Source organism: Mauremys reevesii, linkage group 26, assembly GCF_016161935.1.
Source record: "Mauremys reevesii isolate NIE-2019 linkage group 26, ASM1616193v1, whole genome shotgun sequence".
Taxonomy (NCBI): domain Eukaryota; kingdom Metazoa; phylum Chordata; order Testudines; family Geoemydidae; genus Mauremys; species Mauremys reevesii.
Genome location: NC_052648.1, coordinates 10,740,505 through 10,768,503, shown reverse-complemented (window position 1 = coordinate 10,768,503; position 27,999 = coordinate 10,740,505). Strand labels below are relative to the sequence as shown.

Genomic DNA, 27,999 nt, shown 5'->3' with positions numbered 1-27,999 from the left:
TCAGGTAGGTTTCAATGCATTTATTAAATTCTTACAAAACAGAATACAAAATTCTGGCATCAACAGTTGTTACAAAGGAAAACTTCGATTGAGCTGTATCAGTTCACCTGGTACATACAATAAAGTGCTTGTTTTTTTTAATTTTTGTTTTTATTTTTATTTTTTACTTTAGTTTTTATTTTTAAACCAGCCCCTGGCTCGAGGCATCCATTGTACAAACCAACAGTGCGTTAAGGTGATTTTATGTCAAACCCAGCTTTGGCAGTCTTCATCAATTGTAAAGTGGAGAAAGCCTTTTCTCCTGTATTGATAAAAAAAGTCAGATTCACAGTAAAAGTTTCTAACCAGTTCTAAATTGAGTTATTGACTGAAGGAGGACCAAGGGGGAAATAAGCAAAATATATATTTTTTAAATTTCCTGCTAAAACTCGCAAGAAACTTTTTGAAAAGAAAAAAAAATGTCTCCAAGACAGATGCTTTATGAGGGGAAAAAAGGCTTTTAAAAAAAAATAAAGGAGAAAAACATGGGTTTAAAAAAAGGACTTTGGCAAGACAGGGTTAAAACTGGGCACAGAACCATTTAAGTGCTAGAGAGAAAGATTCTGAGCAAGCATTGTCTTTGGAAACAAAAAAACCAAGGAAAATAACCAGTGGGGAGGTGGGATGTGGGCCCAATCCTGGGCACTAGCATTAGCGTCTCTTCTGTCTTATTAAGATCTACAGACCAAGGGCCACATTTTTCAAAAGACCCGAGCATCCAACATCTCCCACTTAGATGCCCTCAATGGAGCCCTCTGCTCCCACTGAATAATGGCAGCTACTTGAGGCCAAATACTATAAAGTCTGATCATGCAGGTGCCTAAGTGAAGCTGAATTCTCAGCCCAAGTGTGCAAGGCATTTCACAATCCCATCCACACACTGCCCTGTGCACTTCCTCAGCGCAAGTGTGCTTCTTAAAGGCAACCTAGAAAGGAAAGAGTAACTGGGCTGCCTATTTGATTCTTAAACAGCATGAGAGAACTTCTTCCAAAGAGTTTCCCCTTCATTAGCAATCCGGGGTCTTGTCTACAGATTTTCCTGGAAGACTTTGGCTGATGGGAGAACTGCTAACATTGCGACAGATGCGCCATGCCAGCAAAACACAGTGAATCATATTTGGACTGACTTTTAGACACCAAGTGAAACCGGTGTGGCTTTAAAAACAAACTGCTGGGCAAACCGTCGGAAAAGCTCCCCTGATAATCAATGGAGTGAGGCTGTCCTCTCTTTAAGGGGGTAAATTTTCAGAGGCAGAGACAGGAGATGGGAGCCTAATAGCTCTAAAAGTGCCATCTGTGACTCTGAACATCTCCCCCAAGAGAAGAAAAAGCTCACAAAACATGTAAGCAGGCAGATCGTCAGCAAGTGTAACTTGCCAGATCTGACCCCAGCTGAGGATCTGTTCCGAGATCCTCAACTAGTCCTCCAGCAAAACCAGGCAACCCCAGGCCTGCATCCCTGATTTTTCTGAGGACAGAAGACCCCAGACCTTCTTTACCCATCAAAGCAGCAAAGAAAGGTCAACCCAGTTCACTTGCCTTTGTAGGCTGCCTTTCAGCAGAGGAAAAAAAGTTTCATGGGTGGGACGCGGGGAAAGTTTGCCAACAAAATCATGGAAAACCAAAACATCCCCCCCTTGCAAATCCCATCCCATGGTTTTTTTTTTTTTAAAAAGGCTGCAACCTGCAGCATTACAATAGCTTTCACAATACCAGCTCGAGGCATCGCATACTGTACATCATTCAAGTATTTCTTAATATAAGACAACAAGGAATTATCTACAACTGATAAAAACAAAATAAGCTATAAAAGGTAACAATGTACAATCAAGATAATGGATTTTTTTTTAAAGGAGGTCTCGAGGAGTATTGCAGCCTGTTTTTCGAGGTACAGTACCCCCTTGCTTCCAATACAGTGCTCCCCCATATTCTCCTTGCCACCCTGGAGTTCTGCAGTCAAGGGAAGCAAGTGCCGATCATCGTAAGCAAGCAGATGTGTGGATTTGTTTCCCTTACAGATGAAGTGAAATTATGTCTGCAGAACAGGGTAGGGAACAGTTATAGTTTACATTCCCCTGCCTTCCCAAAGCATCATCGAGAGCCAAACACCCAATCATCAGCGAACGCCTGATGCTATTCACAATTGCCTCCCTGAAATAAACAAAACATATATTGCATAGTATTGCTGTCAGCCGTCTTGGGGTGCGGGGACCCCAGAACAGCCTCAGTCTGAGAATGGATCAGGCTTACACCAAAATTCAGGGGAGGCAGGCTGGACTCCCAACTCAAAGGGTTCCAAAAACCTCCAGCTGCGCCTATGTGATAAGTCTGAGGTGGCTTTGAAAATATAAAGCTTGATGCATCCAGTGAGAGAGAAAGGGAGACCAGTAATTTGCGGGGGGCACATTTCCCTCCGTCTTGACATACTCAGACAAACACGCCAGCCTTGTTTAAGAGAGGAGCTTCAGGGGAGGCGGAATGAAGCCAGAGTTCACCTCACTCTCAGTTTCACACCGGCACAGCTACACGGAGCTCGGGGGTACTACTCTTCATCTGCACCACCGTCAAGGGCAGGCAAATCTGGCCCGATATTCCGCAGGGAGTTGCGGGGTTTTGATTTGCAAAGCAGCTGGGCGTGCGCAAGCCCCAGGGTGCCCCCCCATCTAAGAGTCCGTGCTTCTGAAAGATCAGGCCCATAACACTCATTTTTTCCAAGAGGAAAGCGAGGAAAAGGGAAGGCGCTACACGCCGGGCTGGATCAGGAAACTAGATAAGAGACGTCAGAACAAATGGAAGCACGAGATACCCCACGGGCAAGGAGGGTTGTTGCCGCTCACCTAGGAGCCCTGCCACAGCACCACTGACAGACTCATCCTGATTGCTCAGCCTCTGCTTGGGAAGGCTGGTGTCAGAATTCAACTCAGAAAAACCACTTCCACGGAACCTCTGGAAGGCGTAGTCAAACCACACACGCTCCCCTCCCGTTCAGACCTCCCAGAGAGGCCCTGCTGACTGAACCTGCTCCCCTGCAAGCTTCTCAACCCAAAAACCCAACTTCCACAAGCCCATGCCTCCCTCAAAGACTAATATTAAAGCTCTTCCTCTTCTAGTCCACCTCTGCTTCGGCATGGACGCAGAAACCCACCTCAGGTATACCCCCCCTGGGGGAGCTCTCTGCCCATCCAACGCCAGAGGCTGGATTTCCTGATCGCACCTCAAAGAAGAATCTCCTCCCTCTTGAGGGGGAGCCTTGGGAAGATCCGCATTTAAAAATAAATGAAATACACCATGGAACCCCTTAAGCGACAGATCCCACGGAAACAACACTCCTTTTCACTTGCTTCTGCCTCCCAGCGACAGAGCTGCTTTCCAGGAGTCACCGAGTCAGCAAAACTGAAAACCATTTCAGATCCTCTCCCTGAATGGTCAGTTCGTTGCCCTAGGACAGAAAGCTCACTGAAAGCAAGAACGAGTTTTTCCTTTTTAAAAGCACCAGATTATTTCCAAGGCAGGGGATTCGCCAGCCCCAGTCTGCAAGGACAGGAGCTTAGAGTCGTTCCTGCTGTTTACTGGGAACCCAGCTGCTCGTGTGATTTCACAAAACTGGCAGCTAGTCACTGGGGCGGAGACCCCCTTCACACACATGCACGCACTCACTCACCCACGCTTCAGAAGAGGCTTGGATCCTGCTCCATGGCAAAGCCCTTACAGACTTTCATAGGACAGGACCAGCCCTATCACGCAGAGTTAGGAAGTAACTCTGAATGGGAACGTTTCAAAAACCCGGGAACACTGGGGGAGATCCCACCCGTCCCCACCTCCGTTCCCCCATATCCAAGCTATACCTGGCACATCATCTAACCTTAGGAAGCACCATGCCGGTACAACTCAGTTCCCAGTCCAAGTCCGAAGGACAGAACCTAGGGGAACAAAGGAAGACACTTCTCAACGTCCTATTCAAGCAGGGTTTGTTTTAGCAAAGCACAACGAGGCTGTTTAAAGAAAAATAAAAACCCTAAAGTGGTTTAAATAGCTTATCTTGGAGCAGGGAGCTGAGTTTCAATCCAAACCAGGGAGATTCAACTGCCCTCATGAGCACAGCTCTCCTCTCTTCTAGCCAGAAACCCATCTGCCAGCACCACATTCTCTCTCTCCAGGTGAGGTGCAGAACGCCCCCCCCACTTCCATAGACTTCAGCGGGAGCAGAGGGCACGAAGCTTCCAGGACCAGGGGCACCTGCGTTGACAATGACACCCCCTTCCAATGCCACGGAATTCCCCCATGCCCCAACACCAAGCCCTGGCATTTGACAAAGAGCCAATTTCCAAACGGCGCTTCAACCAAACTCTCCCTCAATCCTGCCACATTCCACTGCATTTTGGAGTCCCTCTGGCAAGGGAAGCGTTGGGAGGGATGGGGGTTCAGGACTATCCTCTCCCTCCCCACCCCCTTTTTTCTGAGAGGTGCGATGCCTGGACACGTTATCTTTTAAACACCTTATCTTCGATCAGCCAATTCCAGCTCCGGAATGATTTTTTTTTTTCCCTTCATTTTTTTGTTTTTGTTTTTTTAAAAAGCTCCCTGCGGTTGACTCATCTCAGCCCCAATTCAAAGAAAAACCCTCAGCTCGTTAGGAAAAATAAATGTTAAAATGCTACTTTTTGTTGTTAAAAAGACAACCGAGGGTCCTTTTTTTTTGTTTGTTTTTTTTTGTTTTTTCACAGTATGAAATGAGCTGAAGTTGTAAAAGCGTCGCTTGTACAAATAGTCCTTTGGTGTAGGAAAAAAAAATAAAATAAAAAAATAAAAATAAAAAGTCAAGAAAGAGTTCATACGTCGTCTGTTAAATGTCCTTAAATGTGCCCTGGGTGAAGGAACCTCACACTTGATTTAATACCTTTAAAAAAAAAAAGTTTTTAAACCGAAACAAAACAAAGGAACTTACAAGATCAGTGAAACCTTGGAAACCAGCCAATAGGACAGAGTCCTGATCTTGTTAGCTAGCTAACAACGGTATTTTAAAAAAAAAAAGACGACGCCCGTATACAGCACATACATATGTACAGGGAGTGGGTGGGGGGGGCCACAGCAGGCAGGCGATCACGCGTGATCGCCCACCAGGACTAACGGAGCGACGAGGTGCTGGCTCGCAGCCCCCGCCTTCGTCATGCTGCTCTTCTGCCTCCGTTTGGCCAGCCTGGATTCCGAAGGGGGCGACAGCTGCATGGAGCATGAGGTAGCTTTGATTATGATTGGTCGCGTCTCCTCCTCCTCCTCCTCGTCTTCGTCGTGCTGCATCAGCTGACGGTTGACAGCAATGGCTTCGGCGGCGAAGGAGGTGAGTTCTTTGGCACTGCTGTTCCTAGAAGGGAGACAGGCCAAGGTCAGCGAGCAGGGGCTGGATGGGTGGCATGAGACACCCACCCTCGGAGCAGCAGCTGCTCGAAGGAGGCCTCCCATTCCCATCATCGCTCCTTGAACCAAGGCAGAGATTCATGAGTGGGAAACACAAGCTTAAATCAGTGTTCAAGGTGCACGGGGAACCACAGCAGTGACCTAGCACCCCCACAGACGTCCTGATCCAGCATGCACCGGGTCCAGCATTTGATCCCCAGAGAACCCATTCCAGGTCTGTCTCCGCAACCGGCCTGAAGTTCTGAGTAGGTACCCGAACAGGATGGCTCAAAGACACCCCAATGTCTTGTTCTCCTGCAGCTGGTTAGGACTTGGGACTGCCACATGGGAGAGCCTGCTTCGAATTCTGGGTCTAGATGCCCCACCTCACCAGGCCAGCAGGGGCTACAAGTGCCAGGGAGGTGACAGGGCAATGGGGCAAGCTTTCCAGGAGAGCGAGTGGGGTCCCCTGGTCCACACCAAGGCCCCTCTAGTCTCCCTCGGCTGAGTGGACGGGAGAGTCAGCGCTCCTGGGAAGTCCTCTGCCCGCCTCCAGCACCCCGTGTTGCAGGCATCACCAATGCACTCTGGCTTTGGATTGTCAGGTCTGCAAGATCTGCCGGCCGATGAGCAAATCGTGTTACTATGGAGAGGGCCGCACCAACTACCGCAAAAGCTGCTGGGACACCACCTCTCTCTCTGCAGCAGCCCCCCCCCACACACACACACACGCGTACACAGCCAGGGTGCAGGAGAACGGACTCTCACCTCTGTAAGATGATGGGGGTTGGAAGCGTGTTGTCTGGAGCACACTGGAACAGAACAGAAGCAAGATTTAGAGTCGAGTGGCAAAGCTCCTCTCTCAGGAGCAGATGTAGGACCTGCCCTCAACACCCATGAAACCACCTCCCAGTAGAAGTGGTGGGTGTCCGAGTGGAAGGAGGCCCCAGTGGGCAGGGTGAGCTGGGCTTGCGGGAAACCTGGGCTCAATTACTGCTCTGCCAGAGACTTCCTAGGTGACCTTGGACACGTCACTAGGAGCCTGAAAACCACGGTGGATCCAGGCCTTAGTGGCTTCGTGCCTCAGTTTCCCAATCTGTACAATGGGGATAATAGCACTGCCCTACCTCCCAGAAGAAATGCATTAAAAATTATGAGGTGCTCCAATACGCCAGCAATGAGGGCCAGATAACTACCCAAGACCGATAAATCCTGCATCGATGGCTCTGTGAGACTCCAGCTTCTTTCTTTAGGGACAGACAGTTGAGCGGTTAGAGCACAGGACTAGAGGTCAGGAGACCCAGGCTCTAGTGTGGTTCTGCCAGGGACCCTGGGCAAATCATTTCTCCTTTCCCTATGCCTCACTTTACCTAGCTGTGAAATGGGAATAAACCATCCCTGTCTCAGGATGGGGCGGAGCAGGGGGAAATCATGAAGCTCAGCTGTTTGTCAAGTACTGCGAGAACCCCAGGTGGGAGGCTCAATAGAAGTGCTAAGGATTGTAATGCTGGTTTAAGGGAACTTCTCTCTCTAGCAGTTTGAGCCTCCAGATAAGTTAGTTTTTAATGCCATTTTCTCTTCTCTCATGTCACTCAGTCTGGGCCCAACCCACGGGCCTCACATGGCCAGTGCTTCCTAGCCGTGTTACGCAGCTGTGCCAAGAACCCACACAATCCGTTCCAGAATCCTGTGAAGTTAGAAGATCTGCAGCTCAGGAGACAATGAGAAGGGTGATCAAACGTCTTCAGAGCAGTACTCACCCCCTGCACCCAAGGATGCTCGAGGACCTGGGCCGCGCTGAGCCGTTTCTTGGCATCTCTAACCAGCAGCTTGGAAATTAGATCTTTGGCTCCAAAAGAAATGTGGGCCCAGTCCTTATCAGGAAATTCATACTTCCCTTCCTGGATACTCTCAAAGAGCATGTTCTGGAAGGGAAGAGGCACCCGAGCAAAGTTTATTTTTAGAGAAGTAAAAGCGATCCTCAGTGCAATCTGATTAGACCTAGGAGGCAGCTCCTCCCAAGGCGAGTGGGAGGCTTGAAGCTAAGCAGAGAATCTCCAACCTTCATAGAATCTCAGGGTTGGAAGGGACCTCAGGAGGTCATCTAGTCCAGCCCCCTGCTCAAAGCAGGACCAATCACCACAGATTTTTGCCCCAGATCCCTAAGTGGCCCCCTCTAGGATTGAACTCACAACCCTGGGTTTAGCAGGCCAATGCTCAAACCACTGAGCTATCCCGCTCCCTCTCAGCCCTACCAGCTGCATTCTCTGTGTGCAGGGAAAGCTGATGTCAGATATCCAGCAAAGTTGCTCTCCATGGCCAGCAAGAATTAGTTGCCAGAGAGCGGGTTCTTTAACCAGAGGTCAAACCATTGCACCGGAAGCCACATGGGGTGACTTCAAGTGGCAGTTTCAGCCAGGGGCTAGCATGCTGAAGGAGGTGGGCTGTGCAGTGTGAGAGGCTGGGCCAGACAGGATAACGGCCCTACCACTGCTGCTAGCTAAGAAAGAGCTCCTTTCACACAAGGGCCAGGCTGCCAGGCAGAGGGGCTGGCTCACCTGACAGGCATGGCACGCCTCGCCGCGGTCCCAGCCGCAGTCGGTGCCACAGTGCCCCACGAAGGGCGGGTAGCCGCTCAGCATGATGTACAGGATGACGCCCAGGCTCCACAGGTCGCAACGCTTGTCATAGATGGAAGCCTCCTCGTTGAAGGCCTCCACCACCTCGGGAGCCATGTACTCGGCAGAGCCGCACTGCGGAGAGGGAGAGCAGGGCAGGGTTACTCAGAGCTGGGCCGCAGGCAATTGGACCTCAAGAATCCAGCACTGATCCGATGAGATGCCTCGGAGGGGAGGGGAAGACGACGCTACAGGTCATCGCAAATGCTCAGTCCCCTGCTATCATGAGACACAGGTAAACCAAGACACCAGATCCAACTCTCACCCTGAAGGTTTGGCTCCAAATATTACAATCCACGACCAGCCCGGGCCCAAATGTGGAGGCAGGACCTCTACAAAGGAGGCCGTGCCAGAGCGTAGAGCCTGGGTCTGATGTCGTTCATGCCCCATCACAGAACCCCTAGGGTGCGATCGGCAGCGTCTGCAGGTATGAACCAGCAGAGTAGCCACCCCAGTAGGTTCGCCGGTCAATGGGGCAGCAACTCCCCTTGCTACAGCTGGCTCCGAACCCTGTCATCAGTGGACAAGTTGCCTGAGTGCCAAATTCACCCAGATATAAACACAGACTGAACCTAAATCTGAGCTGGCAATGAAGCGAGGCCCGAGTGGGCAGCATTGCTCCTGCCAGAAGGGACCTGGAGAAGACAAAGGAACAGCCATGCCAGAGGCAAGGGGCAGAAGCAACAACCCGAGACTGCACCACCCTGTCCTCAGCCGAGATGACGCAGCGAAGAGATTTGCTCATAGGAGAGACAGAAGGCCAAGCAGCACCAGCTCCCAGGGTCTGCAAACATCTCTGCCACGCAATGGGATCCTACTCCAGTTATAGCAGCGGGAGTCAGGTGGAAAAGCACAGCTGCTCCCAGAACTCAAATACAGCATCTCAGCCCCTCTTGCCAGCTGCCATCTTCTTCCCCTGAACTGCCAATCTCACTCTTTGTAAGGGTGAGTCTCTAGCTCCGATGCTTACGAAGAAAACCTCCGAAGAGGCGACTGGGTGGTGGTGGACGCAGCAACGGCACTGGGAAGTGCCATGTGCCCCTGTCCACCCAAGCTCCACCAGCAGGGAGCGCTGGAACCACACTGTCGAAAGCCGGGCTCGGGAAGGCAGGCCGAGCAACGTCTGCACCTCGCCTCAGGAGGGCAGGGCTTATTTTGTGGGCCGAGCTTACAGAACCACTACACCCCCCCACAGATCAGCCCATGCCTGCCCCCCTGTCCATATTCAGAGTGGGAGGAGGTAGAGGAGATGAGAAGTTATTTAAATAACTGACTGGAGCTTCCAGGATTTTCTGCCCAGGGCTCTTGAGATCAGGCTCCCAGACATAACCCAGCGGTTCAAGCCAGGCTAACTATGCACAACAGTCCCTCTGGGAATTTTTTCCCAAGTGTTGCTTTGGCAGGAGCTGATGACCACGAGCTATAAGCAGACCCATTTTCCCTGGAAGGGCTGCACACAGCCACCTTACGAGCATCCCCCAAGGTCCTAACATGCCACTGAAGAGCAGCGAGGAACCAGACACGACTCCACGTGAGCCAAAGGGAACGACGCACACGGTAAAGACACCCAGGGTGTCCCCGCAGGAGAGGCTGCGCAGAGACCGATCAGTTACATCCCTGGCTGTCCTCTGGCTAATCAGCAGTGTCTAATCGTTGAAGAAAAGCAATTTTCTATAAGTCTCCCCTCCTGTATCTAGATATTTAGCTGCTTAATAAATACTTCGCTCTCAGGTAGCACTTTTCGTGACCAGACTGCAAAGTGCTTTAACAAAAGAGGTTAGCATCATAATCCCCATTTTACTAATGGGGGAAACTGAGGCACAGAGGGGTTAGAAGTGACATGGCCAAGGAGCAGGCCAGTGACAGAGCCAGAAATAGATTCTCAAGATTCCTGAATCCCAGTCTACTGCTCAGCCCATCAGACCACACGGCCTCTCCGCACATATGCCACCATCCCGTCACTACAGTGTGAGATCCTCGCCTTCCTTGTACATTTGCTAGCAGAGGTAAGTGTCTTCCTGCGTTGCAGCTTGCAGCCGGGGAAACTGCAGCACCCAGAGGGGAAGCTACTTGCCCCAGAGAGGCCCTGGCAGGGCTGGGAAATCAAAGCCAGCTCTCAAGCCCCAACTCAGTGGCTCAACCTCAAGACGATCCTGCCTCCTCCACTCAAATCCGTTTACATCTGTTAGGCTGGATGAAGTCACAGGATGGACCCAGAATGCTTTAGTCCCAGCTCTACCCTTGACGGGCACTAGATTGATAGCACACGACTGCCTAATATAGGGACCAAAAAAAGTTCGGTGACATTTTCCTTCCCCCCTAAATCTGGTCTGCGCCCTCCCTGGGATCCACGGCCAGGAGTAGGGCTGGGTGGTGCTGCCTCCCCGCCCCCCGAATATTCCTCCGTGCCCCCCCAGGGGGCCTGCCCCCCAGTTTGGGGACCACTGTTCTAATAGCCGTTACAGCTCCTCTCGTCCGACCACACCCCACCCAGCCCTTTCCTTCCACTGTGCAGGTTTCCTTCTAAACTCAGCATGTTCGTTTGATACAGGCTCCTTCCCTCTTTGCTACAGTGAAGGGTCCCGGGGGGGAAGGCTCTGCCCCCACATTCTTCCTGGAAACGGGAGCAGCAGGGCTGGAACTGAATGCTTGGTGCCCCTTACGCAAGAATCGGACTTGAAGGCTAGGAAAAGATCCCTCCCTATTGAATTCTCCACTCTGTCTCCCTGAAGCTGGTTTTGAACCTCCGCTTCCAGAAAAGGCAGCAAACCTGGTGCAGTGCCTTGGGCCACGCAGCCAGCTTGATCCACCCTCCAGGACACTAGAGGTAATCAGGGAAATGCACCATATTGGGGGGAGTGGGGGGAAGAGGAGAGGAGAAGCTGCTGTTTGGAAAACACCCCCCCATCTCCTGTCCCAAAGGAGGGGGAATCCTGCTCCACCTGTTACACCAACGGCCCCCCAGATGTGAACAGCCAAAAACTGGCTGAGCCACACACACACACACCCCGGCTGATCCCCAGGGGAGAGAATAATGGACATCAGAATTCAAGGCCCTGCATTCAGTGAGCTAGCCAAGGGAAGGCAGGAGTTAAACAGCTGATGTAACCAGAGCCACAGATGTCTCCAAGGTCCCTTCCCCCTCCCGTCTGGGGCTTTCCAGCCCCAGCTCACGTGATAGATCAGCCCACACAGGCCTTGTGGGGGAGGGAAACAACCCCACAGCCATCAGATAATCGCTTATGAGAGGCAAGCAGCAGAACAGCTGATGGGGGGGGAGGGGAGAACCCTTCTGCAAGCTGAGAACCCCAGGCAGGGTTGGTGCCCACCCCAGGGGCCCAGATCAGCTTCTCTCCTCTCCCCACAACAGCATAGCAAACAGAAAGCAGAACTTTGTCACCAAGAAGCCCCAGCTGGAGTTCTAAGCCGCGCTGGGGGGCAAGGTGCAAAGCAGAGCTGCCCCAGAGATAAACACCCGGGCGGGGCGGGGCAGGGCAGACAGGCTGGGAGTCTCCCTGGAGGGCGGGCGGGTTCGGCGTCTCGCCAGATTCCCACCCCCACCCAGCGTTCCCAGGCCAGCAGGGAGCAGCGCTCCTAGGCTCAGGAGATGTTCCCGATGCCACCATTGCATCAGCCGCAGCGCTGCCCTCCTGAAGCACATGTGAACCCAAACTGACCTCGATGCCAGTAAACAAGGGCGTGGGGCTCTGCCCAACCCCATGTGCCAGGCAGTCCTTGCCTCCCAGAACCAGGCAGCGTTTGTCTGGGTGAGCCAGAGCCCTGCCCCCCGCAGGGGTTCTGGCAGCTGCAGGATGGGCTCGTCGGACCCTTTCTGGAGAGGGGGGACGGTTTGGGGGTGGAATTCTCTGGCCCAGCTCACGCTAGATCATAATAGTCCCTCCTGGCCTTAATCTTGGCAGCAGGGAGAAAAGGAAGTCTATGCGCCAAAGCCCCCACGCCCATGAAAAGCAGGGCAGGGAGTCCTCACGCCCCAGCTGTGAAAGTAGGAGGAGGTGCTGAAATCTAAAGCACTGGGCCTAACTACCTCCCAGGTCCCCACCCCAGTGCAACCAATGCTGCAAGTCAGAGACTTGCGTCCCCCTCCACCCCATCCTGTTCCCAGCCACATCTCGCCTGACCCACTTCTGTGAGCGTCCGCCAGAGAACGGCAGATCCCGCCCCCCCCCGCCCAAGCCGCTCCGGCTCCTTCCCGGCAGCCAATAGGGCCAGCTGTTGCTAAGGCTAGATTTTTACCTTCTCCTCGGCACTGGCTTGGCAGTGCGCCACCCCCCTCCCCGTTTGAAAGCAAGCCGGGCATGCTAAAAACGCATTATGTAACCCTTTCTCGAACGCACTCCCCTCGCCGAGGGGAATGAATAATGCATGAGCCTCTCAAGGACAGGCGTTCAGGAGAGCAGCGCCAGGCGTGCGGCAGACAGCTGGTTTTCTGAGTGCCCCGTCCCCAAAGGGGGCAGAGACCAGTGTATGCAACACACGCTCCCCGACTCTGCCCAGCGCTTTACTCTCTCCAGTCATCCACTCACGGCCTCTGGTTTCCTAATGCTCCCCCCTTTCCGCAGGGTACGTTCCCTGCTCCCTTCGAAGGCCCTTTGCCTAGAGAGACCCAAGGTCAGGCTTGTCTACTTCAGGAATCCCCCCGTGCCCAGGGACAGCTGTTCTGCCTCCCTCAGCCGCAGCCTTCCCAGCGTGCCTGGCTGTGCCTACACTTCTCAGGCTCCCTGCCTGATTACAACCCCATTTCTATTCTGGGTGGAAACCAGGAATGCCCCTGAGCCGGTGCCAGGGTAGTTAAGGGGGCCAGAGTTGCAAACGGAGCCTTACTGAAAAGTCCAACAGCGACTAAAAACAACAGATTATGGACACTGGTGCCAGAGCAGAGGCAACTGCACAAGTCGAGCTGGTGCTCCAAGCAGAGCAGGGAGCCAAGCAGGCAGCATCTGTAGATAGACATCTAGCCCTGGTGGCCAGGCCTCCTGCCACAAATGCACAACGCTGGTCATCTTCCCAGACGTCTACAAGCAGCCTTAGACTCCCACAAGCCGGCTGGTAGCTAGCCAGTCGATGGTTCAAGGCATCTCTCTCCTTGACAGTCCCATCCTCCCAACAAAAGCCAACTCAGTCACCCCCTCACACATGAACGAGGGGGCAGAAATACTTACGGGTGTGAGCAGCTCGGGGGTGGAGATAGGGGAACAATCGCCATTTAATTTGATGCCACTTCCCAGGTCAAAGTCACAGATCTTCACAGGGGAAACCTAGGACAGGACAGACGAGCCAAAGGAGTCGATCACTTAATTGAACTGCGACACGTCTGACGTTCACCGTGCAAGGCCAGAGGTGACCTGGAGATCCCCACACACACGCTAGACATGTCCACATGCATCACCCCAGCAATCTCCCCCCTGGGAGTCACTTCTTAGCAAATTGAAATCTGCCCTTTGCCCTCCACCCATCTGCAATACAAAGGAGGTTATCAGCAGCAAAACTCTGCCCAGTCAGCCAGCCAGCCGGCCCCCCAGCTCGGAGCGGATTTCCTCCTCTGGCTGGTCTGCTCCTGGGGGGGGCAGGCCCCTTCCGAGAACCTGCATGCAAAGGGTTAACATCACAGCCTAGCTGCCCACTCCCACCTCATGCTACCTCCTTCCCACCAGTGCCCTCCCCACACAAGCAGGGCCCGGGCTCCCCAAGAGCCCAGACCCATATCCCAGCAAGAGGCTGACCCACCCCCGCTGGAGAGGACTCCCCTCCTCCAAGGCCACCCCAGCTCCTGCCAAGCCAGGGAGCACAAGAGTGGAGCGTCTCTGGACGTGCTGCTAGCCAGGCCGCCTGCCACTCACCTGGTCGGGACTCTCACAGAGAATATTTTCTGGTTTTAAATCCCTGTGCGCTATACCTGTTAAAAACAACAAGAAACCCCAGAGTCAACAGGGGCTGCTGCTTTCCTGGGACGGTTCAGAGCCTGGCTTTTCTGCAGCCCAGGGCTTGCAGGGTGGGAGGAGACCCGGCGACTAGGGGAGCCAGCCCCCCCCATCGGCAGGCCCGATCCACCCTGCTACGGGACGCTCTGGGAAGCCCAACAGCGAAAGAGGCACTTGGGCCTGAGACACCCTGCATGCTCTGGTGTGGCCCATCACCATGTCTGTCTGGGGACGGGAGCGCCTAGGAACCTGGGGAACGGGCTACGCAGAGCCCCCGCCCCGCTCTCTTAGCTCCTCCACACAGTCCTCCCGGAGAGTCTCTGGTGGCCGAGGAGTGGCGCTGGGCATGAATTCTCAGGCCTTAGGCTCATGGACTCTCCCAATGCAAGGAGGAATAAGAACCCCTCCCCGGCCCCCCAAGCCCCGCAGCCCATGCCTCCCGGCCCCAGGCAAGTGCCCGGCCTTCGCTCCTCACCTTTGTTGTGCAGGAAGTTAAGGGCACTGGCAATGTCTTGCACCACCACACTGGCCTCTAGTTCGTTGAAGTGGCGCCTCCTGTGGATGTGGGTCAGGATGGAGCCTAGGGGAGAGAAGACGGCAGCTGTTACCAGGGCCTCATCCGCACGTTTCTCCTTCAGCACCCCCCGCCCACACACACACACACACAGGCAGAGACGTGCTGTGCTGGCTCCAGAGCGCCTCCCGCCAGAGCGTTCGGGAGGCTGGGACCAGGGATTCTGCAGGCCAAGAGCCAGCAGTGAGACTCTGGAGGGAATTGCGCGCTGCTGAATGGTGATGGACTACGACGGGACCCATCCTTGCTGAGCTGTGAGCTTCCCAGCTGGTGGAAGGGGTCTCCATCAGGCCTTGCGGGGGAGCCTAGATCAGTGGTTCTCAACCAGGGGTCTGTAGGGGACCACGAGCAGGTTGGGGAGGAGCCAAGCTGGGTCAGTGTTGTTACTGCTGGAGCCCAGAGGCAAGAAAAGCCGCCAGCTCCGGCGTGGAACCCCCCCAGGGCAGCCAGCCTGCCCATCTGAAGCTGAAGCTGAAGCTGAACTTTGTGGTGGGCCCCCCTGGTGTGGGGGCCCAGGGCATTGCCTGCCTGCTACCCCTGATGCCCTAAAGGGTTGTTGACCTGGCCTAGATGGCACAGCCCCGCCCCCCGCCCGCCAGCCAGCTCAGGAAGGAGGCGGCAGAGGGGAATATTTACCTCCTCGCATCTTCTCAAACACCAGGTAGAATCTATCTTCCTCCTCGAAGAACTCAATCAGCTCCAGGACGTTCCTGTAACGAGAGCGAGGGGGAAGTCAGATCAGCTCTGCCCTCTTGTCTCACAAGGCTCCCCCTCCAGCCAGCCGCAGGGCTCTCCCAGTGCTGGCTCCTCCACGCCACGAGCACGCATGGGCGTGCAGACGTGGGACAGGCTCCAAGGAGAACTGGGTTTCAGTTATTGGAACCAGAAGGCCCCTGGGCCCACAGCTGGTTTCCCAGCATTCCAGGGGATGTTTTCTCAGTGCCCCGCTTAACGACTTCACTATACCACAGCCCTAATCGTTAGCAGATGCTTCCCTTGGCCAACACGCTGCTATCGAGAAAGAGCATCGCTCAGCTTTTTATCCAGGGAGCTGGCCTTGCTATTCTGCCCAGTGAGCCTAAACTCTCCACAAACGCAATAAACACCCCACCCTGCCCCCAGCCTACAAGGGGGAGGAGTCCTTCCGAGTCATCTCCAGCATTCAGCAGGTCACTGGTGGGTCAGCCCAGCTGAAAAGAGATCTATCCTCATTGCTATGGAAGGGTTTTAACTCGCACAGCTAAGGTGGGAGCAAGCACATCTTCCCACCTTTACCCTGGATTGCAAAGAGACTTGGGGTGGCAAATCTCGGCCGTATGCTAAAGTGATGCCTGCTCACCCACCCAGCCACAGAGATCCCAAGAATCAGTACGGCTCAGGCCTAGCAGGGAGCAACCCCCAGTACCTGTGTCCCTGGCACTGGTAGAGCATCTCCACCTCCCTGAATACCCGGCTCCGGATGTGTCCAAGGCTCTTCTCAATTATCTGAAACAGAAATAGGGAGAGGAGTTTGGAAACTGACCATGGCCCCGTACGCTGCTCAAGGAGGGGGGGCCTTGGACCCCCCAAAGTCCCAGGGAGCAGGGATGGGATCTAGTAGGAATGATGCCGGAGCTCAGCTCCCAAACTGGACTGCTGCAGCGTCCTAGCTACATAAGCCAAAACACAGCCCTAGAGCAGGTAACAAGCCAAACGTCACCCCGTCCACACGATCCCAGAGCCCTGCCATTGTCAATCCTCAGCAGATCAGATTTGCCATTGTCCCAGGGACCAAGCCAGGCAGCCTGGCTCCATTCAGAGATCCCTGAAGGGGTTAACCAGCTGCAGAGAGGGCTGCTTTCCTTCCCCCACCCCTCAGGGAGGTGACAGCATTAGCCATGCCAGCTTTTCCTCCACGCCCTTAGGGCTGCTCTCATTCCAGGGGGACAGGCATAATGCACCAAGCAAAACAGAGGCCCACGCAGACTTCAAAAGCCGGGCCCTGGGGTTTGGCTGCAGAGATAAGAGCCCCCTCCCCCCCAGGCTCTGTGGGGAGAGAGCTTGTACAAAGACAGCCAAATAGACAAGATAAGCAGGGCCACAGGCTGGGATCAGCCACAGCAGAGTAAATCCGGCGTAAGCACTGATTGCAGTGGAGTCACTCTGGATTTACACCAGTAGAGCAGAGGTCAGACTGCAGCCTCCTGCAAAGGCGGCTCAGGGCAGGGAGTTCTAAGAAGAGACCAAGACAGCATAGGGGGCAGAGTGCAGGGCTGGCAGTCAGGACTCCTAGGTCCTCTGCCACCAATTTGCTGCATGACTTCAGGCAAGTCACTTCCCGCTCAGTGCCTCAGTTTCCCCATGGGTGACATGGGGGATTCTACCTCCCGGACCCCCAGCAGGGCCTGAGGCTCAGGTGTTTGTAAAGTGCTTTGAGATCCTCACCCTGATGAATACAGTACAGGGCAGTTCCATGCCATGCCGCTGGCTTTGGCTCATGGAATGGCCTCAGACTTCCCAGAAGGGCTTCTCCCCTTTGCTTTATTGTAGCAAAAAAAACATCGGTGTCTGAAATCGAGGGTCTGATTTCTGGGCCGATACACACGGCCCTTGTTGCTCTGCTGAGGCAGGAGGCGTGCCAAGCTGCTGGAGAAGGGCAGCATTGTTCCCCTCCCATGGGCAGCTTGGCCAGCGGCCCCCTGTACAAGCAAAGACGCTCCCCAGAGACTGCAGCTCTCAAACAGCCAACAGCTGCTCTCCTCCAAAGCCAACACTTCCTTTTTCAGAAGGTCGTGACCCTGCGCCCCCCCCCCCACAGCCCCCCGTCCACACAGGCACCCAGCCACGGCCTATCACTTCCGCGCAGATGCCAGCACGCCGCAGTCGCGACGCCTGATGCCAAGGAACCAATCGCTACGCAGTGCAAAGGGGCACCGGCCAGCCCTTCTCCGGTCTGTGCAGCTGAAGCAGCAGCAGCAAGCCAACAGGCTGGGTCTGTGCCAGCTTTGCACACCGCCATAGAGCGGCCCTCTCTCCCAGGATTCCCGCAGAGAATCGCTGCGTTAATCTGAGCCCTGACAGGTTTAGTCTGGAGTTCCAACGGCCTGGCAGGCAATCACACAGGCAGCAGGGAGGTGGCTCGCCAGGACCTGTTCTGCTTCCCACCCGCTTGCCGGGAGGCGTCGAGACGCCCAACGCACAAAGGAGTCTAACCATCCCACTAGCATAATCCTTCCCACTCATCTGTCCTCCCCAGGTGCTTTGGGAGCACTAATTTACCCTCCCAGACTCCCCTGCCAGGTAGGGATCAACCCCACATCACAGAGGAGGAACCAGAAGGGAAGAGACCTGCCCTAGGTCACACGGTCTGTGGCAGAGCCAAGAGAAGATCCCTCATGATCCTCATGAGACCAGGCCTCATGATCCCTAGCCCTGCACCTTAATTATAAGGCCGCCTTCTCCCTCCTGGGGTTGACAAGCTGAGCGATGTCAAAAGGCAGTGAGCCCATCTCTGTTTGGGGGTGGGGGATCTAGTCTCACACGGACTTCTTGTTTAAGTTGGACCACATCTATGATCTTCAGCAGCATCTGTTCAGGATCAGGGTCACCACTGAGCCCTGCATTTTTATTCACGGCTGAGTAAAGATCCGACTGCACTGCCCTCCCATAAGCAGGACGGCCCTGGGCATGCATCCAAGGGACAAACCCTCAGCAGTTTACAGGGACCGCTCATTGGTCCGGGGCGGGATCTCCCACACTAAGTGAGCCAGTCTTCTCAAGAGCTTCCTTTCCCCTGCTATCTTCGGAGGATCCCTTTTTATCGCGCTTCGCCGCAGCTACTCCGATTTGCTCAGTTACTACAGAGCCGTCTCTCCTCCCCTCGGCACACAGTGCTGCCGCCTGCTCTGCAGAGTCCAGTGCCAATGCTGGCCCATTCAGGCCATTTGATGAGCCCCCGGCTGGCTCAGAGCCTTCTGTCTCTTGGGAGGCTAATGGCAGAAGCCCATCAAAACAGGCCAAGCAGAACCAGCCCAATTGTGTTAGGCACCGAAGTCCAGTCTGGCTCCTTCTCTCATCAACAGCCCACAGCAAGTTTGGGGTGGATGGAGAGTTTAAAGCCTTAGCCACCTCCCTCTGCCCTCTCCTCCCACTTCTAGGATGAGGCGAGTCTCCCAGCCTCATTAGGATGCGTATCACAGTAGCGCCGATAGGTCCCTACAGAGATCAGAGCTCCAACGTGCCAAGCGCCCAGACAGCGCCTGCTCTCGAGAGCACGCCATCTCAAGGGACAGGACACATTAAGGGTGGGAGTGGAAATCAAGGTCAAAGGAGGGAAGTGATCGCTAGAGCCAGGAACAGAACCCCGCTCTCCCCAGTGCCAGCCCGGTGCCCTACCCACTCGACCACGTGGCCTCTCAGAGCCCATACCTTCACGGCGTACTCCTTGTTGGTGATGAGGTTGATGCAGGACTGGACTCTAGCATGGGCGCCTTCCCCGAGCACCTCCTCCTGCAGCTGGTAGACATCTGTGGGGAGCAGAATTGACCTTGCTTCAGTACAGTTTGGTTTTTTGGTTTCTGGGGGTGGGGAGGTCTGCAGAAGTCAGCTCCAGCCCTGGCGCTCGGTGCAGAGCCCGAGATGTGCCCAGATGGGGCACAATGTTCTTGCCGCACATCCCAGCTGCTGCTTCAGTTCCTGGCTAGTGATCAAATGATACCACGCTTTGCACCTCAGGTGAGTCTGCACAGCTGGATCGGGTCTGATCTGGGGCAGGTGGGAAGTTCATTAAACTAAGTGCCTGCTTGAGCAGGAGGTTCCCAGGATTTCGATGGCAAACAGCACCCCCCTGAATTGCCAGCAGGACCCCCGCCCCCGGCCCATGAATTCCTGCACACCTCACCTTCAAACCGCCCAGAAAAGCTGTCCGTGGCTCTGCATCGTTTCTTCTTCTTGTTCCTTTTCTTGGTATCGGGGATATCAATGGGCTGACTTGAAGGCATGTCTGTCCCAAAGCAAAGCCATGCAGAAAGCATTAACACCACACCAGCGTCCACACAGCGCAGCCCTCGTCTCCTGTATATGCCCTCTGGATTCAGGTATGGGTTAGCCACACACGACCCGATATAGCGTCCTTGATTTACGCTCTATACGATCAGACGTGACCCTAGGTCCCAGGTGCCTTCACCGCAAAGCGGACAAGGCAAGGATACGAGAGAACCGTTCAGGGACTGAGCAGAGAGGTTTGGGGAGAGGAACCCTGAAGGACGCGAGATTTACTGGGAAGGAAAGTGGGCTCCTAGCAAACAGCAGGAGATGAGGCCTAAGCCTGGGACAGATTTTGGAAGGTGTGTCAATCTTCCAGACACGCATCTGAGCTAATAAGCAGCCCCGTTGGCTTCAGGGAGGCTACACACATCACGTGCTTAAAGTCATGCACGTGCTTAAAGTACTGCCCTGCATCAGAGCTGCTGAGGACGGTATTTCTACCACCAGCAGCCGCCACCAACCTGGCATCTGCAGGCTGTTTTCAAGAGGGAGGAGGGTGCATTTTCGTGGTCATTTTCCCCGAGGGAGGGTGGAGGGGAGAATGGGGAGAAGGAACCAACATTCAACAGTCTTCACCCCTCCCCAACCCGGGTATTAAAAAGTCAGGCGCAGTCTGCAGAGCTCACCAGGGCGGGCCGGGCACTCGAAGTTGAAGACAGAATCCAGGTGACTTGACTGGGAGAATTCCAGGTCGAATGGGTTCTGGCCCTGGAGGTTCAGAACAGAGGAGAACAGGGTGAGTCACACATGAACACGCTGGTAGCCGCTGAGGGTCTCCACGCCACTTATCCTAGGTCTCGACATCTCGCTCTGCTGCCCTGGAATATCTTCATCCCAGCCTGTCAGCCAGCTAACACCAATCCCATGGAGCCGATTGTGGCTCCACCAGCCAGGCTTAGGCCCCCCTAAGGGAATCCCACCAACACACCTCGCTGCATACTAAGAATCGCAGTCACACGAAGTCCCCTTTGCCTCCACCCTGGACTAGCTCATTTTTATACCCTTACACGCAGACCTAGAGAAAAGAACCTCCTCAGAAACAGCCTTCCCAGAGACAGTGGCTAGCTTGCGGGAGGGACAACTTAATACCCAACACCAACTAACCAGAGCTGCAACATACACCGGGTCAGCCCCACAGGGTCCCCGACAATTGAGATGGGTCAAAGTTACACTTGTTTCTGGAAGAGAGAATGGGCCCTTCAAGGAGAGCATTCCTGCATAGCTGGCAGTCTCTGCTCATTAAGATGAACCCAAGCAGAAAGCTATCTCCCTGTCCCTCACTTCCTGGCTCGAACGCAGAAGCCCAGGCAGGATGGAAGCCCAGTCCCTGGCTCCTGTGGTGGAGTGACTCCGGATCGTTGGAAGTGGGAGAAGGAGCTGTCTGGCACGCCCAGCAGGTCACTTGTTTGAGGGGAGGCTCTGGAGTCCCGGTTAGGCCAGTCGATCCAGGGCTTGGCGATACGGAAAGGGGATGGCGGCAGTTTGGACCAAACTAGAGAGAAGACATTCCCACTTCTCCCCCAAGCTGTGGTAAGAACAAAGCCAGCTGCTCCCACCTTGGATTGGCAGAGGCCGCTAACACCACAGCCATCTCCATGGTCGTCATCCAGGATGACGATGTGCTTTACATTCAGCCTCAACAGTTTTCTACCCACTTTACAGAGGGGTAAACTGAGGCACGGATTCCATTGCCCACTCGCCCCAGGGTCAGACAGCAAGTGAGCAGCAGAGCCAGGACCAAGTCCCTGGAGCGAGTGGCTGTTTCATGTAGCGACAGCCTCGATGCCAGTAAGAAGGTGCAAAAATAGAGCATGACTGGTATGCCACATGACCCTGACCTGCCATCAGCTCCCAGGTGAGCAGGGGCTGGCACTGCAACTATGCCAGAGATGCAGGAAATACACATTTCTAAAGGGATCGCCAGGTGAAGCAACATGGGCTGATTGCAACATCCCACTGCCAGGACCAGCTGCAGGCTGGGCGGTTCCTTCTCCCTCAGCACATTCCCCTGGGGCCTGGCTCATTCATGACTCACACCTCCTCAGAGGGAGGGACCCTTATTCACCTGCTGCGGGAGAGCTGGGGCCAGCCAGCCCAGCCGGGGCCATCCCCAAGCACTCCCCCCAGGATGGTTCCCCCCTAGTCTCTAGCACAGGGTGGGGGAAGGGAATAAGCACGAGTTTGCAGGGCACGGGATGCTGCCGGGTGGCAGCTGTATTGGGGTCACTCAGAGCAGAGAGAGGTTTGCATGAAGCATGGGATTGGGTGCTGGAGAGGTGTACACGTGCCTGAGAACACTTTGCTACTGCTCCTAATGCAACCTGCAGTGAGGAGCTCTGGGTGGGACTAAGGGGATGTCTACACAGCAATCACCTGCGAGGGGGAAGGGTCCCGGAGCCGGCACTGACGTCTACACCCTATTTTACAGCCCCGCAGCCTAAGTAAGCTGACACAGGCCAGCGGTGGGGGTTTAATTCCTGCGTAGAACACCCTGAGACATCAGTACAGCCACTGAACCCTGGATTGGCAGGATGGGGACAAACTGGCCCAGACTAGTTGAATACTTGAGCCGGCAAGTCACGGGCAGGTGCAGATGCAGAAAGGGGACAGGGCCCTGGGTCACTGTGCTAGCATTGTGCTTTCAGAGACCTGGACGCCACTCTCATTTTAGGTCCCAAAGCAACAAAAATTGGTCCAGATGCAACCAGGAGGTGGGGACAGGCAGCACGGCCTGCTGGGCTGGGACTTAGGATACGGGTTCTATTCCCAGCTCTACCAGTGGCCTGCTGGGTGGCCTTGAGCAAGTCACGTCACCTCTGTGCCTCAACTGCCCCATCTGTAAAATGGGGATAATGATACTGCCCTCCTTTGAAAAGTGCTTGGATATTACCAATGAAAAGTGCTGTACATGAGCGTGGCATCAGTATTTGTTCCCCATCACTGAACTCATGCAGACTTTGGCATGACTGGCAGGGCAGAGTGTTCAGGGGTGGGGTTATAGGTCACCAGTGAAATGCACTGCTAGCACTAGAAAAGGCACATGTGCAGTGCGGACAACCAGCCTTGGGTCTTCATCTGGGAGATCCAACCAGATCCAGAATAGCCAAGCAGGCTGCTGCCTTGAATTAGGGGACAGCCGATATAGGACAATTGGGGCTTATTTTCCCTTCTATATCTGACTCATGGGGGGAGAGGGGGGAGAATAAGTGAGGGAAATCACATCACCACTCTGTGCCTCAGTTTCCCTAAATGTAACATGGAGATAAGACTCAGCGCCCTGCATGGGAAGCACTAAGAAAGAAGAAAGTGTTATAAGCTAAAGATCCAGGACACTCCCCTCCCCGCAAGAGAGCTCATTAACCAAAGTACAAGCCTTCCCCCTGTTATGAAATGTGTTTGGGTGGAGGTGGAATTCTCCCTGAATTAAAAACAAACCACATACGCCCCACTGCCATGCCTGCTAGGAAGCGAGCCAGGAGGAAGGCCCTATCGGATGAACAGCTGCCCCTGCAGCCAATCAGCAGGGCTTGGCACAAGCTTCCCTAACGGCTAGAAACAGCTAGAAAGCGCGTGTTTACTTTGTCTCCTGGTGGAAGGCCAGCCCAATTGCATTCAGCAGCGCGGCCCGAGAGGGGACGATTCAGCACCCCTAGAATCCGGGGCACTTTGCAGGCAAGAATCTCCAGGCGATCGTGCGTCTTTTTAGCTATAAGAAGAGCTCCTGGGTTTCTCAGTGAAAGAATCAACTTTTGCAGGGACAGCACCTCCAAAGGAGCCCATTTTTACTGTGCCCCTTATTACCCACAGCCAGCAGCTTTCTAATCATTAGGAGAGACTCTGCAGCAAAGGCATGCTAAACACCGGGGTCTCTGGAATTTCTCTGTTCTAGAGAGCATCTGAGCATTTCCCTTTCGTCTCCTTTTGCAAGGCTCCTTTCTTCCCCACGCGATTTTCCTTTTCCACTTTTGTGACCAACCCACTAACTCCACATCCTCTCCCATTTTTTACCCAGCAACAGGTTTATTATGGAATGAGGCGGTTACGTAACAGCACCCCCACCACGAGACAAAACAGAAGTTACGTCACCCTGCAATGGGCACTGCTCCAGGAGCCAGTAATGCACAGGAGAGGTAGGAGGGAAGAAAAAAAAAAACCCCAACAAATCACCCAATGCCCAGAGTGCTGAGCGCCCTCTACAGCATGACTCGAGGGTCGCTCAGCATCTGGCAGGATGGGGCCTTAAATCTGAAAGAAGGAGACGGTCGAACAAATGAGACCATTCATGGAGTCTTTCAATTCCCTACGCCAGCTGCCATATCCTGAATCCACACCATGCTGACACATACAAGAGAACTAGGCTGTTAAGGAAGCCCTTCTGGCTGGTTCAGTGCAAGGGGCTAATTCTGTTTTAATCAGCGCTATTTAGAGAGATTTAGCCCCAAGATAAAAGCCACTGCTGGCCTAAAAACCTTAAACCAAGATTAGGTGCCAGTTGGAGTAAGTTATTTATTTGGGGGAAAGTTCTCTGGCCTGCGTTCTACAAGAGGTCAGACTACATGATCACGATGGTCCCTTCTGGCCAGGGAATCTGACAAAAACCTCACAAATAGAGAGCGACCTCCAGAAATAGGGAGTCACGCACACAGAAGACATTTACCATAGGGAAAAAAAAAAATCCCACTAAACCCAAATCCTCCTTATGGGCCCTGATCCGAGAGAGAACTGAAGACACAGCAAGAAAAAGGACGCTCGTAACTTGGTGTTGGTGGAGTCAGGGAGGGTTCAGTCATAACTGGGAGCCTCACAGGGGAGGAGGCGGTGCCCTGTTTCATAGCAGGCTGCCTCCTGCCTGCAGTCCAGTGCGCAGCCATGGAACGATCCCATGAGGCTGCAGTGAACAGGCTCCCAGGGACATTCATGGTGGATTTCAGAAAGCTGGGTGGCAGGATCCCAAGAGCATCCCCTTGGGTGTCCCACCAGTGCCAAAGAGGTTTCTTCCATGTAAATGCACTGGAGGCCATGCTCAGAGACCCCATGCAAAACACACTGAAATCAGCAGGATTGGGGGGCGGGGGGGTAACAGCAATATTCGGTCCATCCCGCTAACTCTTCTGAGGTAGAAGCTTGCACAACACCAAGACTTACAACAGCTCCCAGCAGAGCACCCTTCCGGGCTGCTACATCGTGGCCAACTACTACTGGTTCAAAACCCCAGCTGTGAGAGAGAAATTTATTCCACCATTTTTCAAACCCTCAGTCCCTCATTGAGAGTCAGACCCAGGGCAGACATGGACCTAACAGAGGCATCTGGTGAAATCCCTCCCCCCAATCAGGTCAATAACCCACATCCTGGAAGCCAGGTATCTATACCACACTCATCAAATCCCCAATCGAGGCCAAGCACTTCCAACAGGAAATCTCCTCCTAGATGTTTTTCTCTTTCTTCCCATCCCCTTTATCATGAGTATGTAGCGGGAGCTTTTTTTATTTTAATATTATGATCAGGAGTTTATTAAGGCAGATTTGCAAAACCACTGAATGAATTTAGGAGACGGCAACCCACTGACTCTCAACGGGACCTGTGCACCTAAATGCCTTCAGTGCTTTCAAAACATCTCTAACCCTCATTTTCAGATAACGAGAAGGACTTGTATTTCCTTTGGGTGGTTTTTGGGGTAGCAGAAGTCGTCGTGTGATGGTTGCAACACTAACAAGGAAGTTCGCCCATTGTGGATAGGCGACGCAATACACTGATTTCAAGTTACTGAGCTGTTGGGACGAGGTAGCTATTCCTGGCCTCAATCAGCCAATGCTTAGTGACCTCTTGGCAAGGTCCCAGAGCTCCAAACGGTCTACACTACAATTTTACAGCCCCTCAGCCCCAGCCCATCAAACCTGGGCCCAGCTGCGGGTGTTTAATTGCTGTGTAGACATAACCACTGAGGCCTGAATGGCAGAGCTACTGAGCACCCTTAACTCCAACAGAGATCAACTCTTTGCACCTCCCGCAAATCAGCCCACTGTTTGACATATATTTCTCCATATGGAGAAACATTCCAGTTCAGTCATTTGTTCCTTAAATCAGCAAGAATCTAAGATTAAAAATCCTTTGAGCTAACAATTAACATGCAAGCCGTTCACTACCTCACTGGTTATTTGTATATTATGTCTCTGCTGTTCTTTTAAGCTGTAAAAGCACCACATGCTCTATCTTATTACCTAAAGAACTAGTCTCAGTAAGAGAGACAAAAATAGGATTGCCCCTAGCCAGTTTCTAATACTCCAAGGGTTCCCATCTACTATTGGTTCCAGACTCCCAGAGGTGCAGCATGCATTTTTTGTACAAGACAAATTTCCTCTTGATTTCCAAGGATCCACACCCGAATTGCAAATTCGTCTCCACAATTTACAGTCACACCATGACAAACTAAGAACGAAAATAATTTCCAACTTTGATGTAAACAAACCAAAAATCAATTGACAAGTCAATTAAAAACAAAACAACAAAAACAGAGGCTCAACTGCAAAGCAAAAGAAAACTTAGGTTTACCTTGAAAGAACGATGGAAACCTTTGATTTCTGTTTTCTTCTGCACCATTTTGTTGAGATTTTTTGACCAAAAAAAGTGGGGAAGGAAAAAAAATCGGAATAAAAAAAGATGGTGAAAAAAAGTAAATTGGGAAAACAGGAGAGCTAGTTCTGATTGGCTGGATGGAGACCCTAGAGGAAAAGGAAAAAGATATAGGGATTGTTAGACAGCTTCTGGGGAGCCTGTACATCCTGTGACATTTTTAATCAAGGAGACTGCACAGATGCATTTTAATGCTGGATGAATGGCCTGCCCTCGCCCTGTAAAGCCATTAATTCTCCAGCACCTCAATCTTGCATATACAAATCAAGATTATTTTCAAAGCAATAGCCGTAACTTCTACTTCCCTGGGCCTCTTCCCACCGCTTCCCCAGCACATAAAACCTGAACCAAAACAAAGCCCCCAGGGTGCTCCCCGCCAGCTGATCCATGCAAAAACAAACCCCAGGCCCAGGCAGAGCAAGCTGCAATGCGAATAACCCCCCCCACCTCATCAGACTCTTCCCCCCCTCCCCAACTCCCAGGAGCCAGGTCAATAAAACTCCCCAGTTTTTGGTTCTACATGAGAAGCGAGAGGGGAAGCTTCTGGCATTGCAAGATCTGAAACCTTTGCGCGTCCATGCACCGCAGTGACAACAAAGAGAATGACTCTGAATAAGCACTATTTGGGGACAGGGCAAACTGCACCCACCCAGGCTCCTTGGGTGCTGCGGGGGGGGGGGGTCCTCTGGGCTACAAACAACCCCGAGCCCCCAGCCCTCCTCGCTAGAGAAGGGGGTTTTGCAGCACACACGAGTCAGCTGCAGCTCATCGATCCACCTTCTTTGGGGGGGGGGGGAGAAGGTGCGGGGGGGAGACTCTCACCTCAATGGAAACCCCCCCCCACACCCTAGGTCTCTCCAAGGGAAAAATAATAAGGGTTTGATCTCCCCGAAAAACAGCCACACACACTCCCCCCGCGGGCGCACACCCCCCAACCAGCTTCAGCTCCGAGCCCACTAGTGGGGTCAGTCCCCCCCCCTTGAAATCCATACAAGAAAAGCGGCAATGCCCCCACCACGAAAGTCTCTCCTTTTGCAACGACAGCTGCTTTCGGGGGGTCACTGCGCTTCGCCCCCAGATCAGCGGGGGGGAGGGGGGATTTGCACCCACCCCCCGGTCCCTACACGGATCCAGATGCTTCCATTGCAACCCCACTCCCCCGCAGGCGTCTTGCTTGGGGGAGTCGCTGTCCCCCCCGGGTCCCCCCCCCAATGCCCTGCACTCCGGCCCCCAGGTCCCCCAATGCCCTGCACTCCGGCCCCCAGGACTCCTCCATGCCCTGCACTCCGGCCCCCAGGACTCCTCCATGCCCTGCACTCCGGCCCCCAATGCCCTGCACTCCAGGCCCCCAGGACCCCCAATGCCCTGCACTCCGCCCCCAGGACCACCCCAATGCCCTGCACTCCGGCCCCCAGGACTCCTCCATGCCCTGCACTCCGCCCCCAGGACCCCCTGCCCTGCACTCCGCCCCCGGGACTCCCCTCCATGCCCTGCACTCCGGCCCCAGGACCCCTGCATGCCCTGCACTCCGGCCCCCCCGGGACCCCCCCTGCCCTGCACTCCGGCCCCCGCGCAGTCCTTACCGAGCCCGGGCTCCGCAGTGCTGCTGCCGCCACTGCTGATGGTACACACGGCCCGGGCCGCTGGCGCTGCAAGGGGGAGTTACAGGGCCCGGCCGCGGGACGCGCCGCCCTTTATATCCCGCCCGCCCCCAGCTGC

At 54.0% G+C, this 27,999-nt stretch overlaps 1 protein-coding gene across 1 annotated transcript; it reads right to left on the bottom strand.

Moving 5' to 3' along the window:
* Window positions 1–5: 5 nt before the first annotated feature.
* On the bottom strand, window positions 6–27,983 carry MKNK2 (MAPK interacting serine/threonine kinase 2). The gene is made up of 14 exons (XM_039515626.1): window positions 27,864–27,983; window positions 26,200–26,369; window positions 20,276–20,357; window positions 19,504–19,605; window positions 19,032–19,129; window positions 16,030–16,109; window positions 15,261–15,334; window positions 14,526–14,630; window positions 13,970–14,025; window positions 13,292–13,387; window positions 7,992–8,186; window positions 7,194–7,358; window positions 6,202–6,245; window positions 6–5,401 (listed from the first exon to the last, which is right to left on the bottom strand). Exons 2-14 carry the CDS (start codon window positions 26,245–26,247, stop codon window positions 5,140–5,142), a joined length of 1,407 nt encoding a protein of 468 aa, XP_039371560.1. The 5' UTR covers window positions 26,248–26,369; window positions 27,864–27,983; the 3' UTR covers window positions 6–5,139.
* Between the last annotated feature and the right edge of the window lie 16 nt (window positions 27,984–27,999).

Bases quoted from the DNA above. Each gene is read 5' to 3' on its own strand.
- MKNK2 (XM_039515626.1), bottom strand. From the start codon at position 26,247: ATGGTGCAGAAGAAAACAGAAATCAAAGGTTTCCATCGTTCTTTCAAG. The intron at 19,606-20,275 runs GTGAGCTCTGCA...GCTTTGGGACAG, and splicing joins CGAGTGCCCGGCCCGCCCTG to ACATGCCTTCAAGTCAGCCC. The intron at 14,026-14,525 runs GTGAGGAGCGAA...TGTTTTTAACAG, and splicing joins TAACTTCCTGCACAACAAAG to GTATAGCGCACAGGGATTTA.